Source organism: Cyrtonyx montezumae, unplaced genomic scaffold, assembly GCF_038088225.1.
Source record: "Cyrtonyx montezumae isolate F1298 unplaced genomic scaffold, pur_monq_1.0 scaffold_15, whole genome shotgun sequence".
NCBI classification, from domain to species: domain Eukaryota; kingdom Metazoa; phylum Chordata; class Aves; order Galliformes; family Odontophoridae; genus Cyrtonyx; species Cyrtonyx montezumae.
This window is the reverse complement of record NW_027071881.1, coordinates 3,714,583-3,734,847: the sequence shown is the minus strand read 5'-3', so window position 1 is coordinate 3,734,847 and position 20,265 is coordinate 3,714,583. Positions and strand designations below refer to the sequence as shown.

General features: G+C 52.0%; 1 protein-coding gene across 5 annotated transcripts in view; it reads right to left on the bottom strand.

Moving 5' to 3' along the window:
- The window catches only part of ATP2A3 (ATPase sarcoplasmic/endoplasmic reticulum Ca2+ transporting 3), a 33,556-nt gene extending 19,589 nt beyond the window's left edge, over positions 1 to 13,967 (bottom strand). For 3 of the 5 annotated variants that reach the window (XM_065731740.1, XM_065731736.1, XM_065731737.1), the window contains exons 1-4: positions 13,826 to 13,967; positions 4,419 to 4,436; positions 4,056 to 4,138; positions 447 to 551 (exon numbers count right to left, since the gene is read on the bottom strand). In XM_065731740.1, the coding sequence (XP_065587812.1) occupies positions 447 to 551; positions 4,056 to 4,138; positions 4,419 to 4,436; positions 13,826 to 13,943 (324 nt within the window). In that variant the 5' untranslated portion in view covers positions 13,944 to 13,967. The remainder of the gene's footprint in view (positions 1 to 446; positions 552 to 4,055; positions 4,139 to 4,418; positions 4,437 to 13,825) is intronic. The other 2 variants (XM_065731738.1, XM_065731739.1) reach the window with 1 other exon arrangement.
- Positions 13,968 to 20,265: the final 6,298 nt, after the last annotated feature.

Below are 20,265 nucleotides of genomic sequence, written 5' to 3'. Positions count from 1 at the left end.
AAGGCAAGCAGTGTACACTGGAATGGCAAACAAGTTAAAAGTGCTGGGACTCAAAACTACAAAAGCAGTCAAAATGAGACTGAAGAAAAGAGCCTAGGGGCTTTAAGTTGCACCAGTGGAGGCCCAGGTTGGATATTAGGAATAATATCTTTTCAGAAGGAGAGGTGGTGCCAAGGGAAGGGATGCAGTCACTGTCCCTGCAGGTATGGCACCGAGGGACGTGGTTAGTGTGCATTTTGCTGGTGTTGATGGTTGGACTGGATGATCTTAGAGGTCTCTTTCAATGTTAATGATTCTATTGTTCTATCTGCACAGCAGGCACAGGGGAATACAGCCAACACAGAACTGAACCCTTTAGTAATGAGCTTCCAAAAGCAAGAGGCCACCAGACCTTCAACTGAAGTTCCAATCACACAGAGCGAAGACCTTCAAGGACTGCCCCTTACCTGCCACACACCCACCACAGCGTTGGCGATCAGGATCATGATGATGACAATGGGCTCCACGAAGGCTGTTGTGCTCTCTTCTCCTTCTTCAAACCAGGCCAGGATCTAGGGGCACAAGAAGAGAAGGAACACAGCACAGTTGAAAGAACAAGCACCAACATTACAAGACTCCACAGAGAAGGTAGCCAACACAGTGCAGAGACTGACTGCAGCTCCTCACAACCTTCAGCCCCCTTCTCCACCCCACTATGATCCAACACCATAATGCAAACAAAACACACACACAAATATTTTCACTCCATTTAACTGGTTGTTGACTTGTGTTGTGTCAATACAACACCTGGCTGCTCCGCCACAGTGAGCACCAGCACCCCACACCTTTTCACAGAGGTTTGTGTTGCTCTCCCATTGAGCAGATGACATCTCACCAGCAAACAGATCACTGCGTGTTATTTTGGGAATGTGTTTTATCTTGCAGGGCTCTGACCTCCATCCTTACCCTAGCTGTTCTCTTTTCCCATGGATGTGCAGCCACCCAATGCTCTCAGACTGACAGGGTTTACGATGCTAGCCCTAAAACCTTTATCCATAATGTTGTGTCTGTATGAAATAGGATCCTGAAATTAGTGTTTGAAATTAGTGTTGCACAACTTGGTCCAGCAGGAGATGGCTCATGCAGCCAATACCAGTGCTGCCACCACTGCAGGCCCAGGCACAGCCCATGGGAGGATCAGCCTATGGAGAACAGCAGTGACCCTGAGCTGGTTGGGATGTGCCACTCTAAAATCACCACTATGAGATTTTGTAAGCCTCCCCATGTCCCATTGTAGGGTAAATAATCCCCAAGGATGGTGCTCAAAAATAGTATAGAAGATGGTATATTTCAGTAGGTCTATATAGATGGTACACAAATAGCAGGCAAAAGAAGGTGGATCACCTTTAGGATGATAAAGGCTCGCTGTAGACTCCATGCAGGAGGGATCTCCAAGAAAAGATCCTTCCCTGGTGGTGGTCAGCCCTTAAATGGGGTTTGGGAGAGGTGCAGCCAGGCTCCACCCCTTCCACTCACACAGGTATATCACCTTCACCTGTGCCCCCATGGCTGACTCGGTGCTCACCTCAGGTGACCAATCAGTGGTTCAGGCCGTGATTCAACAGTTCCCATACACCCTACTGCCTTATTAGTCCCAGTGTTTCACTGCCAGGGTTCACCATTTAATAACTGAAAAATCATCTTCTTATATTCAGCTAAAAAAAGCTCGTGTATTTCTGGTTCTCTTCCACATGCATACTAAGGCAAGGGTGAGCATTTCAGCCCTTCCTCCAGCAGAGATAGTAACAGAGTCTGCTTTTCCTGGGAAATTGAGAGGCAATGCCTATTTTTGAACCAAATAGAAATACATTTTAAAAAATTACTAAAATGAAATTGGTCAGCTGGTTACTAAGGCAGCTGAAAGGAGGAGACACGAGACGCAGATTCACCACCATACTGGCAAAAGCCCTGAGCAGCAGCACTCAAAAAATAAGTATTTCTCCAGCTTGGTGGGAAATACATCCTAGCAGAGCAGCTCCCAAGGGAAGCAGTGAGCAAACCAAGCTAAAGACCATCTTGGAGAGAGGCTTCCATGCACTGATTTCACTACAAAGGTAACAATGCAACCTCATCCCCAAAAACTCCAGTGGGAACCACTCCCCATTTTAGCTCAGTGAGCATAGGGTGCAATGCTCAGGCACTGCAACTAAGGACCACACCAGCACCTGGCCAGCGAGGTACTGCTGTTGCTGAGCATTTCCAAGGCCTCAAGATTAAGTGAGCTCATGCTGCAGTTACTCAGCGTTGCTCACAAAGTTGGCTTTGCTAAACACACGAACACTGAATTCATCTGATCCCACACTGCCTCCCTGCATTACTGAGGATGGAAAGGATCACCAGTGCCATGGGCTCAGGGAGACTGGTGACACGAATCCTCTCTCCTGCTGGGAAAGAGTGAGTAGAGATGCTTGGAGCATCTCCTCGACGCTGAAGACAAGCTGCAGAAAAGGAAATGTCTGAGATGGCGGTAGCACCAGCCAGACCCTACCAGGAGCTCCTTCCAGTGCCATTCCCATCACATCAGCTGTGATTAAAAGTAAAGCCAGATCCATGCATTGTGCCTGCCGTACACAAAACTCTTGCCCAAAGCACATGGGCCTGCCCTGGGATGCCCAATCCCTGCTTATCTGTGCCAATAGGATGGGAAGGAGGCAAGCAGCAGGAGAGGGGCAGTGCCCACAATTGCAGCCAAAACACTGCCAGGCCTGAGGAAGAACAAAAAAATAATAATACATGGAACAACAGATTGGATTTTCATTTCTAATCCAAAAGGTGAATGCCTCCATGCAGCAGTAGAAGGGCTTCAGGAAGAGATGTTAGTTTCTCCAAGCAGGGAAGCCACCCTTGGGCTGCCATCATTACTTTCCAAAACTTCCAAGGAAAAGACACAAAGCAATTTCCCCTAAATATTTTAACCTTCATGCATGGAGAGGTGCAAGGACACATACTAGATGAGAAACAGTGCAGAAAATAAATTAGTGAGAGTAAAAACAAAGAAGGGAGATCAAGATAGGCTCTTTGGGCTCCAGAACAGCAAAATCTGTTGTGCAGCTGGAAATGAACTGCCCATGCGAGTCAAGGTTTGGAAAGCAGCAAAGTGGAGACAGGTTGTAATGACTGAAACTTAAAACAGCAAGGTTATTGAAGGACTTGGTTCCCCTCTTACATGTTTCCACCATTGGTGATCCTTGCTAAAAGTTTTGCCAGACCCTACATGAGTAATAACACGGGTAGGTCTGATCCTTCTTCTCTTGGAGCAGAAGTCATCTCCAGACTTCCCTGCCTGTCTCCTAATTTAGTAGAGCTGCAGGTTGTGTGGAAAGTCACAAGCTGAATGCATGGGGGAGGACAGACTATTGTCCAAATGGAATCATGGAATCACATTAAGGTTGGGAAAGACCATCAAGATCATCTGGTCCATCCATAACACATCACCACTGTGCCCACTAACCATGTCTCAACAAACTGAGAAAAACCATCCAGCTGTGTCTTCTGCAACAGCTTGACATGAATTTTTCAGCATGGATTGCTTGAATGAAAGGAATCAAGGCTGCCAAGCTATCACTGAACCACAGCAGAAGAATCTGGCAGTGGCAAAGCTTCAAGGCATGCAGATGACTGTAGGGTTTCTAATTTAATTCGTGCCATTGGCATTCACTTTGAACAGCAATGCTGGGGCTCAGCTGATAGAACTGGTGCCCTTGGGCCTCCATCTCTGGTGTAGTCAGGAGGTGGTGGTATGGCTTTCAGCATTACTGAAAAAATCATAGCGTCTCATCTCCGAGGTATGCGCAGTATTGTCACTGAGCCCTGCACAATCACTGCACTGCTGGTACATCTCCTTCATCCAACACCCACATTCCTCCGTCCCCAGAACAAAACAACAAGGTCCATTTCACCAGTGCTGATGGAAATCTGATGCTCCTTCACACACCACATCTTTAAGCACAGGATATAGGTCCGCATCTCCTCCAGCCCCACTGGGGCTGCGCCAGCCCTGAGCCTGCAGTACTTACAAAGGAGAGGAACGCTGCCATCAGAAGGATGCGGACCAGAAGATCTTCAAACTGCTCCAGCACCAGCTCCCAGAGGGACTTTCCTGGTGGGAAAACACAAACCCAAGCATTGTCAGTGCTCCAAGTACCGCAGTGGGCAGGTAACTGGGGTCACCAGCACCCATGGCACCATCCCCTGCTGCAGCAAAGCTGCTCCTGGCCAAATCCTCTGTGTTTCTGCTCCCATGTGGCAACCCTTCTGTCAAGGGAAGGCTCTGCTGCTAGCCCCACTGCCCCGGGATTAAAACCAAGATTAAAAGAAAGGATCCCAAACACTCCCCTTCCATCCCAGCCTTCCCCATCCTGTCTTGCCCCACGACTCACCTTCTTCTGCAGGGAGCTCTATGGGGTTCCACCCGCAGCCCAACAAGCAGGAAGGAAAGGAAGACATGGGGAGAAAAAGAAGAAAAAGATTAGTTAGTGAATTAGGAGCACAGCAGCAAACCCTTCCTTACACCCCAGCAGTCCATCGAGTACCCCAAACCACAGCTTCCTTTGTGCACATCCCTGCATGAAGAAAGATGATGATCAGAACTCCAAGTCTGACATCACACAAACGGCAGCAGGTGCTCCTGTGCCGGGAAATGTCACTTTTCTGCTGCAAATGGTGTTTATTAAACGTCAGTGTTTATTCCTGCACTCAGCTTGCCTAAAAATGCCCACCCTACAAAGTGCTCAGTGCCTGCAGGAGATGCTGTCTCCAAATCTGGGACAGGAAGGCCCACGCACCCCGTTAGATGCACTGCCAGAGACTCACCACAGCCCCACCAGGGCCCATATCTTCCTGACTATGTTTCCTATCACTCAGTTGTATTTTTCAGCCTCCAGCTTCCTAAGAAAGGAACCCAAAGTGGATGCTGGGCTGGTCCAAGCTGTCCTCCTGAATCCATTGGGTGGATTCACAGCACCCAACTTGCACTATGCCCAGCCAACCCGGCCCCAAAGCCGTGCCTGAAGTGCCACAATGGTGATGCACTGTCAGTAGTGATTGATCCTATCCCGTATCAAAAGGGACAGCAATAGAGAGGCACTGGAACAGGCTGCCCAGAAAGCTGTGGGTGCCCCATCCCTGCGGGTGTTCAAGGCTGAGTTGGATGGGATCCTGGGCACCCTGACCTGGTGGGGGGCAACCAGCCCATGGCAGGAGGTTGGAACTGGATGGTTTGTAAGGTCCCCTCCAACCTAAACCATTCTACAATTCTATGATCAGTAGAGCCATCACTGAGGCTCATCAATGAGGGTACCACCTGCCCGAGCAGGAAGAGAAACAACTTGGCTGCTTTCCATGGTCTATTTTCATGCAGAGAAAAAAAACAACACAACAAAACACAAACAAACATAGCAAAAAGCAAACCCAGCAACCTCTGCTGAGCAAAATGGCGAAAGCAAGAAGCCTGCATGCATTTTCACTGCAAACTGCTGGCAGAAATTCTTGCTGTGGGGTTTTGCAAACCCACGTCCCTCCCAAATAGCGATGCTCTGAAGCGTGCCGCTGCGAGGAGCATGCACTGTGTGACATGCCTGGTGTTATGCTCATGGAAAACAGAAAAATCTATCGCTGGAGTGACTTCAGCAGCTCAAGCACTGTGCAGAGTGTGACAGGAGGAAGCTGCTCTTCTCCCTTTTGCACCCAGCTTCCTCCCCACCCCCAGCTTCCTCCTCCAGTCCTGCCACCCAAACGAGGGCACGGGAGCCCTGCTGCCCTTTTCTCATCCCCACTATGCTGTAAGGGCGCAGGCTGAGAGCTGTGGGCCAGGCAGCTCCCAGCTCCCATCCTGTCCCAGTTGCCTCAATCGCTGTCTGCAGTCCTCCCGTACATCATTTGCATGGAGCAGCCCCAGAGCTGTATGCAGAGCGGGGACTTTGCATGAGCTCTGCAGGTGCCAACATGAAAATGGGTGATGTGAGGCCAGGAGGAAGCCAGCAGCCCACTGACTGCACGGGGCTTGCTGCCACCATCACCAACCCCAACTCTTGGGAACAAAGCCAATTTGAGCATGCTGAGAGCAGAGCAAACCTCTGTAAGAGACATCTCTTCCCACCTCCATCCACGTGACACCTGGGCACGGCCATGCAGGTGCCACCACCTGCAGGGACATCCTGCCCTGTGTTCCGGGTCAGAGCACAGCAGTCAGAGGCAGCAGGGCGATGCTGGAGTTGTGTTAGGGAACTCTTTGAAGGGCACGCTCCGATCCCCACCACAAACACCTTGTGTGGTGAATGCTAAAACACCATCTCCCCAATGTTTCGGGATAAAATCAGGTTTTACTCATGGGAAACGTGCCTGCTGCCAAGCAAGGAGAGATGGGGAACGTCCCACGGGCAACCACGCGGCCCCACACAGGCAAGGGGGTCGGCGGACCCCAACACCTCCAAGAAATGTCCTTCCAGCCTTATTTCTATGTTATAAACTCTTTTTTTGTGCTTTTTTTAAAATTATTTTCTTCCTTTTATTTATTTTTCCATATGCAATGAAGGAGAAATGGATGGGTAAAACAAGCAACGCATCCAATTCTCTAAGAAAAACCCGAAAATATCCCCAGCTGGGACAGCAGTCCTGTTGTGACACAAAACAGAGCTGCTCTGGGATCCTTCAGGTGCAGAACACGTTGTTATTGGAAGCAGCCAAACTTCCGAGCCCACATCCCAGCTCTGGGTCCCTGTCCCCACAGTGCACCACATTGAACCTATATGGGAGAGCTCTGTTGTGTCGCATCTTGCTGGCTGTGACAGAGAGAGCTCAGGTTGAATTTGGGCACTGCTGAGCTGAGCTGGTGGATTTACCCCCAAAAAAGTCCCAGAAGGTTAAAAAAGGAAATGCAGCCATGCGTGCGTGTTGGGGCTGCCCTAGTGGCAAAGCCAAAGGTTGGAGCATAGACAGGAGGCAGAAAATCTTCTCTTTGGGGGTGACAACCCCAACCATCCATGTAATTCAAACAAAAGAATGTAATTTTGGGGTGCAGGCAGAATTCAGCCAACGAGCTCATCCTCACTTTGCCTGATCTCTGCTCGCTCTCTGACCTGCCCAGGATGCTGCTCTTGTCCCCATTTCCTGGCCCCATAAGCCAAGCCCTGGGCATGCTCACCCTACCTGTTCTGCTATAATCAGGGATCCTAACACTTCCCCCAAAGCTCACCCTGCAGCATCAGTCCCACAGCCCAGGGTTAAGGAATAAGGACAATCCTGCCCATCCTACCCCAAAGTCTCCTTCCTTTGTTCATAGGAATAGCCCATCCCTAAACACTGCATGGCATGAGAATCCTACATAGAGCAGCTGCCCCATAACACACGGTGTCCTGTGTCTTATGTTTGGGGGAAAATGGGGTCCCTTGGCCTGGGGTGGCCCCAGCCCCTGTCCCCTCCCAGGCGGTCCCATAGGGTCCCCAGGCAGCGGGAGGGGGGAGCACACAGCCCCGGCTCGGAGGGAGGATGCGAGCGACTGAAAGGAGTGTTTTGTTCCCTCCTGCACCAACGCAGTGGAAAGAATTTCCCGCTCCGTCTCCTGGGTGGAAAAGCTAAAAATCTGAATTTAAATAGTAACAGCTTCAGGGGAATTAATAATAATAATATTAATACAGGCATACGAGCTTGGATAAAATAAAACTTAAGGTGAGGACTGTTCTCACATGATTGCCCCCAAGCCTCAACACCATCACCTCCCTCCTCCAAGCTCGAAGCAGGGCACTCTGCCACCCTCTTCCTCACACTACACAATTCATTTTATTGCCCTAAAACCTTTTTTATTTTTCAGATCTTTTCCCAGTGATGCTTCAGTGGTTGCTCCTAATTGGCTTCTTTTGGCACAGAATGGTATTCTCATCCTCTTGGTCTGTGCCCTTGGCCACCACCCCCACAGCAATGCCCTGGAGCCAAAATCTCAGCAAATGTGCAGAAAACCAAAGCACCATCCAACCCACAGCAAGAGAAACTCCAACTCTGCAACGCCTCTGGGCACACTGCACCATGCACAAGCCAGCACATCCAACACCCAGCAGCATCAAATTTAATAACGTTTAGGATTAAATAATGTTAGGATAACAGCTTAGGAAAGCAAACACACCACACTGCAGTGCTGAGCTTCAGCTGTGGCCCGTGGTGCTGGCTCAGCCCATGCAGAGCCGTGGAAGGATTTCAGTATCCCAGGAGAGGGCATTCGGTGTCGAAAACTGCATTTAGTGCTGAAAATTGCACTGAGCCTTTAGGCTGAACACTGTGAGATTTGGGGAAGAGTGAGGTGGAAATGTGTTCAAAGGGTTTTCCGTTCCCTAAAACACAGAAGAAATGGGTTATTGGGGTGAAAAGTAAGAAAATGAGATGGGCTGAGAATGAGATAGGCTGAAAGTGAAACCAGGGTGCATTTTCAACATAAGATGCACTTGCTCCTGGGGAAGAGATGATACTCAGAATGATGGGGTTAGAAGGAACCTTAAAGATCACCCAACCTCAATCCCTGCCATGGGCTCAGGCTGCCCAGAGCCCCATCCATGGCCTGGGGCACCTCCAGGGATGGGACAGCCCTGCAGCAAGGTGGAGAGCTGGAAGCATCAGTCACATTTCCTTTTCCTATGATTTACTTCCCACTGCGTATAGTGTGTGCATGCAGGGGACCAAAATTTATATAGATATGTATATTTTTCCCATATGTATACGACATATTCACATCGGGTGTGCATAGAACAGTTTGGTTGGAAGGGAAAATCCACGGAGAGGTCTATAAAGCTATCACTAAAAAGGGTCCAGATGTCCACACACATCAAGAAGAGGCGAGAAAGGGAAAAAGCACAGAAAAAATGCAGTGTGTACAGCATGCACTGCTACAGGGGACTGCCCCCCCCGGGCCCCCCTGCAGCAGAGCTGCTCTGTTTGGCTTTTTCCACCGCTCACCACATTTTCCTTATTTTAGCACCTTCTGTTGACTCGGAGGTCACAAAATGGAAAATTAAAAAAAAAAAATAAGGAAAGGAAATGAAAGGAAAGGAGTGCAGGCAGGTAGTGGCACCAGGGGCTCCACCTTGCTGTGATTCTGGGGCAAAATCCTGGGGATTTGGCTCTTGGGGGGAGCGCTGCACTCCTCCCGCAGTGAAGGGAGGTGTTAGAAAGGAAAAGTAGGGAAAAAAAGTCTGGGAAAATAACAACGGTAATAATAAAAATAAAATAAAAAATAAAAAACAATAACCCTTCCACTTGGGTGTATCAGCAAGCCCTGCCTGCCGGTCCCCATTCACCCCCACCCTTCCCCCCCAGCGCTGTTTGAACACAGGAAGCACCCGAGGCACAAACACGCGGGGAGGAACCCCGGGGACGCGCGAGCACAGAGCGGATTTCCTCCCCGAAACGCAGCACCGAGCAGCAACATCCCTTAATTTGGTTCCCCCCCCTCCCATAATGGATCTCAGGGCCAACAGGTGTCCCACGGCGACTTGCAGATGGGGGCTGGGGAAACAATCAAATGAGTTCATCTGCACCAGCGCATCCATCTATGCCGCAGACGCCGGAGGTTGACATCTGAGGGTTTGGATGAGGTTCGGGGCACGGTGCTCTGCTACCGAGATGGGCTGCAGGGATGCCCGGGGCAATGAGGGCACTGCAGCAGGTGGGGCTGAGCAGGGAAGCAAACGGATTTCAGAAGGAAGAACTAAAATGGAATAACATAAATTTGGGGGGGGGGGGGCGGGAAGGCTTTTCTGGAACGACGGTAAGCATCCGGACCTCAGCCACCGGGGCTCCCCGCGAACCCAAACGCACCGCCGAGGCACACGCGGTATCGCTCAAGATTTCAGCCCAAAAAAGCAAAACTCGGCGGACTCAGCTCACGGCTCCCAGCCCCGGGCCATGCCCCCCAGCAGCGCCCGCCCCGAGCCCCCCCTGCACCGCACACACCCACGCCGGCGGCCGCTCGCGTCATGGAAACACTCAGCGCGACCGCAGCCCGCTCTGCTGCCTTTGGCTCCGGCTGAGCAGCGCTCCCAGCCCCTCCTGCTCCTACCTGCTGGAAAACGCGACAGCAGCGGCGAGCGGTGGGCTCGAGCATCGGGGTCGGTTCATCTGTATTTGTTTTTCAATTCTTGCTTTTTCTATTTTTCAGCGTGCGCGTATTTTTAAGGCAGGCTGCTGTTGGATGTTCCCTCCTGCGATGCTACGGCCGTGAGATGTTTGTCGAGAAATAGCACGGTGAGTCACAAAGCACCAAAACATCACAGGCACGGCAGTAAGAGCAGGTGGGAAGGGGTCTGCCATGCTGAGCTGTGGGCAGTGCTGGACCCGGTGAACCCAACCTGTCCCCATCCCCACACCAGCAGCAGCGATCTGTTTTTACCCCCAGGTTTTGGGGGGAAAAAGACAAAACAGGCACTTGCCCCCATGATTTCCCACTCACAATGTGTGCTTTATGCCGCTGCTCACAGCTTCAGAATCACACACTTGTTCAGGTTGGGAGAGATTGTCAAGATCATCCAATCCAACCATCAACCACTGACTCATTTGTGATGCTCTGCGCAGCCTCGGTGAGGATGGGGTGCTGTAGAGGACTTAGCATGCCCCAAATTCCCCATGTGGGGCTCCCTGTGGGGGCGTCCCCTCCAGATCCTAGCTGGGTAATGGCACAGTGTGCCATGCTCACAGCGAATAACCCTCAAAAGAGGCACTTTGGTGGAGCATCACCGTCCCACCACAACGTGCCAACACTGATATGACAGAAAAAAATCAAAGCTGGCTCCTCCAGGGGCCCGAGCATAGGAAAAACATAGGGAAAAGCATCATAAGGACATATGAAAAAGCATCACATCATCTCAAGAAGTGTCATGGGACAGAACAACATCTGGATCTGGGGGTGCACCATGTGCAGGGTAACATATGGATGTAGGGGTGCCACACATCTGCATTAAGGGCCCTGTGAGCCCAGCACCAGGTGTTTGGGATTTACCCCAGGAGAGGTGACCACAGAAACGCATCGGAACAGCTCAGAGTTGGGTCTGGGGGAAGATGGAAACGTGCAGAGAGCAGCAGCTGTGAGAGCCACAGGCGTGTGGCTGCACAGCAAGAACTGCACCACGTGGACCAAAGGCTCTGTTCATCTGAAACAGTGGAAAAAAAGAAGCTGAGTGCGTGCTGGGCTGTATTTGGCTTTTTGAGGTGTTCTGGGAGATTTGAATGCTTTGTGGAAGCAGCACTGACCTGCACTGAGCATCTCCTGTGCAAGCAACACCTCAACTGTACTCTGAGCGTGGAAATGGAAGTGAGCGATATCACACGTGTGAATGTGGGGTGAGGGGAAGCCCAAGGGCAAACCCCAGGGAAAGGCAGCACTCGTGGGTGCAGCTATGCTGCATCCCTCCCAAGCAGCAAAATGAGGGGATGTGGGGCTTTCTGAACACAAGAGGAGGACGGCGTTGGATCCAAACCTGTGCTTCTGATGGGCCAGCGATGGGAGCGTGCAGTTGTGCTGTTGGAGTACCCGAGCATCGCCCCTAAGGGAAGCGATTTGGAGGAAAAGAAGAGGGAAAAAAAAATAATAAAACAACACAAAAAGAAGACGTAGCATGTTTGTGAATCAGCCTGCTGAGCGTGTGTTTCGGGGGTGGAAAAGGTGGGCGATGCGCAGAGGAACAGAGCGGAGCGAGATGAGTCACAAAACGCCACTCTCCTCTCCTCTCTTCTCCTCTCCATTGCAGCGTGAAATGGGAAATTTCATCTCCCCGTACTTTTTTTCCTTACGGTTGGGAACAGGTCGGAGCCATCACCTCTGTGCTGAGCTGGGGGGGGTGGGGGGTGAGGAGAGGGCAACATCCCTATGCTGCAGCACCCGGCCCCGCTGCCACGCGGTTGTGTTACTGATGGGGCAAAGAAAGTTATGCGCATGCATAACATCAGCAGTATTGAGGAGGCGAGCCCTCGGAGCACGGAAATGTCTGCCCAGAGCCCTGCACAATCTGCAGCGGCTGCCTGGCTGCTAATTGCAGATATTAAATATCAGCTTCCTCCTGCAGTGCGGGCAGTGGGGCTGCAAACAGCATTCTGGGCTCCCAAAGAACACAACACCCCAAGAATATACATATACACACACATATACATAAAAATCCATGGGCATTAGTGCTTCTCATCTGATGTCAGAGCTCGGCAGCTCCTTCTCTGAAATGCATCAGCTCCAGAAATAAGAAGTCAGAAGGGGATTTAAGCAGCTCCCCAGCATGTGTCTAAAGATGGTTTTTAGGGGGTTGATGTGTGTCAGGTTGTGATTCATGGCACCGCTGGCAGTTTGGTTCAGGTTTAGAAGGAAATGAATGAATGAAAATGGGACCACTGGAGCTGCAGGTCTGCCCTGAGCTGTGAGATTGGGGTTTTCTTCCCCCTTCTGAACTCCAGGCAAGCACAAGCAAGACACCAACTGCCTCGTGCTTCTGCTGATGAAATTTAATTTAAATTCAAATTAAAATGCCATTTAACATGATCCACTTTTATGGTCACTGTGCTGTCCCACACCACAACCCCAGCGGGCTCTCCCAAACCGGGCGCCCAAGCACTGTTTCCTGCAACCACAGCACAACCTGTGAGCTCCACCATGTTGGAAGAAGGTCTGTTGGCCTAAGGACAAGGTTTTAAAGTAAAACTAACAAGCCACAGAGGGTTTCTTTTTGCCCAGAGAGGCAGTGGTGTCTGTCCCTGCAGACAGCCAGGGTCAGGTGGAGCTGTGGGTGACCCCATGCACTGCAGGCAGTGGGACCAGGTGGCCTTTCAGGGGCCCTTCCAACTCAAACGATTCTACGGTTTTGCAAAACGTTAATGATAATTGGATGATTAAGTTGCAGCCACAGGACAGCTGGTCTCACACACCAGCAGCGTGCCAGCAACACAGGGTCTGAAGCAAAGGCTGCATGGCAGACAGAGGTGAGCACGGTGAGACAGAGACGGAGCCATTGCTTGCAGAGGTGTGTGTGTGTGTGTGCTGGAAGGGGGGAGGGGGGAACAGAAAAAAAAAAAAACAAAAAACGAATTGCCACCGCTAGCCCTTTGCTTCGCACCTACGTCACACGGCGCTGGGCCTGACTCAGCACGGATGATTCACCTGGGCAAACAGGGGAGAAGCACCGCGCTGCCGCTGCACGACCCCACTGCGGGGCACTGCATCACCGACCCAGCGGGGAAAACGGGAGCGGTCCCATCGGGGCAGCATCCCCAGCGCTGGGGTACCCGTCTGGGGGCGACGTTGAGCCTCAAAGCAGAAGAATCCCGAAGCGGAGGGCTCCCCGCTCACGGGGTGGGGCTGCGGCTGCCCGCTCCTAACGCAGCCGGGGCGGGGAGCAGGTGGGATGCGCGGTGCTCGGGGCTGCTGCCGGGGTACGGGGTCAGCGCTGGGAGCACCGCGCTGCTGCTGGGGGCTCAGCGGGAGGAAGCGCAGCCCGGGGTCCGTCTGACAAGCGGAGCTTTTTCCCTATCCGTAGGATGAAGCAGAAAGGAGACCCCACAACTTGCTCCGATCCGGGGCAGCACTCCGCCCCGAGGCACCGCGCGTGCCCCCAGCAGCACAGCCCCGCACGGTCCCCACCGAGCGCTCCCGTCCCCGATTTTCCCACCGACGCTCCTCCAGAAGCCGCACGCATCCCCGCTCCGTCCCCTCCGGCCGCGACGAACTTCATCCGCTCCCGCACGCAGCGGAACCGCCGAATTAACCCCTCCGCCGCTAATTCCCCTCCACCCACCCCTCCCTACCCAACAGGTGCCCCCGCTCACTCACCATTGGGGCCGTACTTCTCCCGGTTGCGGCGGACCTGTTCGGGGCTGAGCCCGCAGCTCTCGGCCACCCCGAAGCGGCTCAGCACGTCCCGCACCGGCACGCTGTGCGCTGCCTCCATGCCCCACGCGGGGACGGGGGGGAACGGGGACGCGCGGAGAGCGCACACGGGGACCGCGGCTCCGTCGGTACCTCCGGGGAAGGGGAGCCCCGCTCCGGTCCGCCCCCCGCCCCGCCCCAGTGCCGCTTCCCCCGCCTCCCCCGGGGCCGCCCCGCGGTCCGCCGCTTCCGTGGGTTTCATCGCAAAGTTTTAGGAAACAGCTGGGGAGAGGATCTCCCCGCAGAGAGCCGCTTCCCCGCTGCTCAGTCTGATGCTGGAAGACATAGGAAGGCTTCAGCGGCACCAAAGCGCTGCATGGGAACCCTTCCCCCCCCCCGCCCCCCCAAGTGCTGCTGGTGACCCCCAGCAGCCGACCCTGAGATGGGGACATCCCGGTGCCAGAGGGAACCCCCCCATCAAAACGACGCTGCTGAGCCGTATCCTGAACGCAGCACGCAGTGTGCACGTGGCACAGCCCCGCTGTCACCGCACGGCCGTGTCACCCCGTGGCGGGGCTCCTGTGCCCATAGCACAGCAGCTCCGTGGGAGCCCACGAGAGGAGCAGTGGTTCTGCCCCAGCGTTGGTCCCTCGTGGTGCCCCATGGAAGTGGGTCCCCGCTGCCCAACACGGGGCCTTTGCATTGCTGTTCTGCGACCAAAGGCCACCTGGCCCCACTGCCTGCAGTGCACGGGGACACCCACAGCTCCAGCAGTGCTCACAGCTCCTCCACCTGACCCTGGGGGTGTGCAGGGATGGGACATCCACACCCATCTACCCAAGCAGGGCTGCCCCAAAGCCATCTCAGTAAGCCATCCCACACCCATGGGATGTTCTATGCAATGCCTCCAGCTCCCCGTGCTGGGAGTGTTGCTGGGTCTCTGGACAGGAGGAAGCAGCTCCCTCCATGGGAGGAGCTCAGCCTCATTTATTTATCCGAGCACTTATTTATAGAACGCCTTTCGCACATCCCACCGGAGCGGAGGGCCCGGAGGAAGCGCAGCTTTGTGCTCTCCAATGCTCTAAATTCGGTTTTCCGGCGGTGAGCTGGGCCCCCCCGGCCCCTCCTGCAGGAAGCAGCTCCGTGCCCTGTGGCTTCCAGCTGCTGTCTGCCTCCTGAGAGCTTTTGGGGGAGAAAGCTGTATTTCTTCTATGTGTGGCTTGTGCTGCTTTCTGATTCCTTGCAGGGCCTGAGGGAGAATAAATCCCACCTGTTATTATGGAACTTTTGTGTGACACAACGTTGGGAATGGTTGGGATGGAAAGGACCTTATGGCCCATCCAGTCCCAACTCATGGGCTGATTGTCCCCCACCAGGATGCCCAAAGACCCACCCAACTTCTCCTCGGGCTCCTGCAGGGATGGGGGGATCTCATTTCTTCAGGCAGTGTCTGAGCATCTCTCCTTCAAGCCCTCGTCCTGGGGGCTGGCCCTGGAAGGGAGCATGACAGTGATCCCCGGGCTCCGAAAGTTAAAGTTTGACAAAGTTGGGAGCAATCAAAAATGGACTTCTGTAGGAACCAGCTGTCAGCCCTGCCCATAATTAAGCAGTTCAGGGCAACTGTTAGCAGTCAGTTAGTACAATAACCAGTGACTGCAGTCGGTCTGCAGAGAGCACAGCCCCAAGATGGCCAAGGATTGGCCATGGGTCAGCGAGACCATGGGGTGGGAAATGCGGCTCCCTGGCCCCACTCTGGGGATTCCCTGCTGCAACAGTATCAGCCCCAGAAGAAAACAAGAGGCAAATCTTCTTTCTGTTGTTTTCCCCCATGATCTGTCGGGCTGCGATGCGGGGTTGGGCCGAACCCACACCCTGCACTGCTCCCAAGCCCACCCTCACTGGGGATGATCCGCTTTTATCTCTATTCTGCACCCAGAAAATGGGAAAAGAATGAGGTTTCCTGGCTCCCATCTGCAAGCAGAGCCAGGAGTGACTTTTTTTTTTTTTCCACAGCAGCTTTGATATTTGCTTTTCCTATGGATTAAAAAAAAAAGGAAAAAAATACAAACCACCTTGAAATAACACTTCGAGGCTCTTCTAAATGCTACGCGCCAGCCGACCTTTCGGAGCCGTGCTCCAGGTGTTATTTTTAATCCCAAAGCCAAGAGTGCCAGCAGCCACAGGGAGGGCTCTGCTCCCACAGGGAGCTCCAAAAACCACTGAAATGCCCTCAGAAGCTGTGTCAGTCTTCACTTCATGGCTGTGGTTGTTGTGTTTCCATCCCGGCTGGAAACGTACCCCCAGGGCCACTGAGATGTGCGGTTTGGGTGTTGGGTATCATTGGGATTTGTCCTTTTGGAGCCCAGTTGGATGTGTTGGAGGAGGGTTGGGTACTGGTATCGTTGGGATTTGTCTTCTAGGAGCTCGGCTGTGTGTGCTGGAGGAGGGTTGGGTATTGTTGGGCTTTGCCTTCTTGGTGCTCAGTTGGGTTTGCTCCCACCAAGGCTCATGAACCGCAGTTGCTGCCAGATGTGTACAGATGCTCCTCGTGGAGCATGCTTCCCCGTTGCAGTGGTGCTCTGGGCTCCACACTTCCCAGCCCTCTGGGAGCAGAATTCCCCCCTGTAGGACAAATGCTTTGCTTGGAACGATGCTGAATGTTTTTTTCTAAGCGTGTTGCCCTGAGCATTTTGGGATGACCCAAGCCCATTTCCCAGTGGGAGTGCCGAGGGCTGCCCTGAGCCTCGCTGCTGAATTTCCTGGCATTTGCCCCGAACACTTCACTCAGTGTCTGTCTGTGGCTCCAGACCTATGTTGGGCAATCCTTATTTATTTACGTGCTGTATCCTGACCTCTTTCAAAGGGAGGAAAACCCATTAATATCCACCGAAGGGGAACACCGTGACACTCGCTCTGACGCTCTGATGGCTCTTTTCCCTCATGTAAAATACCTTCTGGAAAAAAAAAAAAAAGTGAAAAAAATAATAATAAAGCCTTTGTGGAGTGTGTGATTCCCAGTGCTGGCGTGTAGCAAACAGCAAAAGCAAACAGGAGAGGAGGCTGCAGGGCAAAGCAGGGTGACAACTGCAGCCCCACACAGCCCTGGTGGGGTATGTGCAGCCATGGGCAGGTGGAGGAGAACTCATATCAGGAGCAGAGATGTGGGGGTGTCGGAGCTCACATCAGGCCAAGCAATGGTGGCTTCCTTCCTCTTTCTGCTTCGTGTTTGCTAAGTAAAGGGAACCTCTGTGAAGCTGCAGGGTGAAGGAGGGGAGGTCATGGGAATAAAAGAAAGGGAAAGCTAAAAGGGAGACATTAAAAAAAGGGGGGCAGAAAAAAAAGGGCAAAACAAAGGAAAGGACCCCTCAAAAAGGTAATATATATATATATACTTTTTTAATTAAAAAAGGCAAAAAAAAGAGCCAGAAAAGGGCAAAAAGAAAAACAATGCAAACAAAATTAAAAAAAAAGAGAGGGAGAGGAAAAAAAAAGTTAAAAAAAGGGGAAAAGCATAAAAAATAGAGAAATGGTGGGGGGAGGAAGGGTAAAAATGGGGGGAAGGGGGACTGGGGTAGGAGAAAGGGGGAAAAGGGGAGACAAAGGAAATAAATGGCAAGGAAAAGGGCAGAAAGAGGGCAAAAAAAGCAGAAAACAGGAAAGGAAAAGAAAGGAAAAGAAAGGAAAAGAAAAGAAAGAAAGAAAAGAAAGAAAAGAAAGAAAAGAAAGAAAGAAAGAAAGAAAGAAGAAAGAAAGAAAGAAAGAAAGAAAGAAAGAAAGAAAGAAGAGAAAGAAAGAAAGAAAGAAAGAAAGAAAGAAAGAAAGAAAGAAAGAAGAAAGAAAGAAAGAAAGAAAGAAAGAAGAAGAAAGAAAGAAAGAAAGAAAGAAAGGAAAGAAAGAAAGAAAGAAGGGAAAGAAGAGAAAGAAAGGAAGGAAAGAAAGAAGGAAAGAGAAAGGAAAAGGAAAGGAAAAGGAAAGGAAAGGAAAGGAAAGGAAAGGAAAGGAAAGGAAAGGAAAAGGAAAGGAAAGGAAAGGAAAGGAAAAGGAAAGGAAAAGGAAAGGAAAGGAAAGGAAAGGAAAGGAAAGGAAAAGGAAAGGAAAGGAAAAGGAAAGGAAAGGAAAGGAAAGGAAAAAGGAAAGGAAAAGAAAGAAAAGGAAAAGAAAGAAGAAAAGAAAGAAAAGAAAAGAAAGAAAAGGAAAGAAAAGAAAAGAAAAGAAAAGAAAAGAAAAGAAAAGAAAAGAAAAGAAAAGAAAGAAAAGAAAAGAAAAGAAAAGAAAAGAAAAGAAAAGAAAAGAAAAGAAAAGAAAAAGAAAAGAAAAGAGAAAAAGGGAAAAAAATCCCCTAAAGTACAGAGGAATAAAAGGCCAATAAAAAGGGCCAAAAAGGGTCAAAAAAGTGAAGAAAGGAGAAAAAAAAGACAAGAGAGCCAACAAGGTGAGAAAGGGCCAAATTAGGAGAGCCAAAAAGGGCCAGAAAGGGGCAAAAAGAGAAAAAAGGTGAAAAAAAAAAAAAAAAAGGAAAAGGGAAAAAAATGAGCAGAAGAAAAGGAAAGAAAGAAGGGGGGGGGGGAGGAAAAAATATAAGGCGGGGTGAAAAAGCAAAATAAGAGGAAGAGAAAGCAAAATGGGCAATGGAGGCAGAGTACAGGTCGGTGTGCCCTGGGATGGGTGGGTCCGCAGTGCTGCAGGGACAGCTGTAAAGCAGCAGCTCTGCACTTCCCTCGGCCCCAGGAGCTCATTCTGACGCTGCCAACGCTGCTCAGAGCAGGGATCCCCCCACAGGGCAGGGACAGGACCAGACCTGCTGTTTTTCCCCGTAAAACAACACAACGTTTTGCACCAAAAAGCTGTAGAAGATTTACTGTTGCTCACTGTGTAATAATAACCCTATTTATGGTGGTGGTAGTGTCTGTGTTCTGCAGGTAGACTGCAACTATGTGGAAATATGGGGTGAATACAGCTGTGTGTGCCTGAATATAGCTCCAGATGGAAGGGATCTTGCCGTGCCATCCAGTTCCAACCCTTGGGCCGGGTGCCCCCCACCAGCTCAGGCTGCCCAGGACCTCATCCGTGGCCTTGGGCACCTTCAAGGATGGGGCGCCCGCACTTCTCCCGCTTGGGGTTTGGTTGTATGGCAGTGAGTGGGAGGATCTGCAGATGGCAGCAGGAGCGGAGCCGCCAGCTCCATGTGTCATCACTGCCGCTCAGCCCCGAGCCTGGCAAATATAGCCAACAATGACATTGTTGCTAGGATTTTTGGGCTCCAGGTGGTGATGCCCAGGGAAGGCCGGCCATGAAGAATGGTGTTATCCACACGGAGACGAAGGTAGCTGCGTGGGGCTGTGGGCAGTGCCTTGAGCTCAGCCTGAGCTGCGCTGCCCTGAGGTCCAAACCCACAGAACTGCCCCAACGTCAGAGCACAGGGACCAGATCCCTGTACCTATCGCACACTGGAGATCCCCTGTTCACCACAAACTCTCCCCCAGCTCCAAAATGATCGCAGTGCAGTGGTGAGAGGAGCCCTGTGTACCTCTCGCTGATGTTCGGCCCCTCAGAGCCACCATCTGCTCCCATGTAAACCAAACACAGCACACAGATCTGGTGGGGGCACTGGTTTTTGGCACTGCCCCACGCCATGGGGCTGTGGGAGCACACATCAGTCATCCCCTCAAATGCCCCTGCAAAACAGGGGCTAGAAAGGGGCAATGTCCCCTATCCACACAGAGCTTAGGAGAGCACTGAGGCAATTAGTCCTCATCTCATTAAGGGCTGACCCCTAAGGCAGCAGCGGGGCCGGGCCCAGAGCTCATCCATCAGACACCCAGCCCCAGCGCTTTGTGTTCTTGCAAGTACACAGCCCTGACCTATTTCCAGCATCATTTAAACAAATCCCTGATAAATGAATGCGAGAAACCATTTCCTCCCCATTTCCTTCCATTAGAAACGAAACACGGCCATTAATCACCAATAAAGAAATAAAACCCCTCCACCATCTGCGAGTCAGAGCGCGTTCTGCTGCAGCCACGAGGTCCATTGGGTCCCCCACATGCACAGTCCCCTCCCTGAGCTCATCTCCTGCCCATGGTCGGGGTCACGCTGCGGGGTCGGGGTCACGCTGCGGGGTCGGGGTCACGCTGCGGGGTCAATGCAGAGCCCAAAAGCAGCTGTGCTCCCTCTCTGCAACCGACCAAGGGGCCGGCAGCGCCTTGCACACCATGCTTTGCCCCGTGCATTTTGCACCGCGCAGGGTCCAGCAGCATGCGAGGCCCCGATAAGGAGCCGGGTCGGAAACGCAGCCCAGATCCGTGAGTTTCGTGAGGTGGCGGACAATAGCGCGGGGTGCTGCCAACTTTCCCCTCGCGCAGGAGCAACAAGTGCTCGGAAACGGCACTGAAAGCAGAGAAATC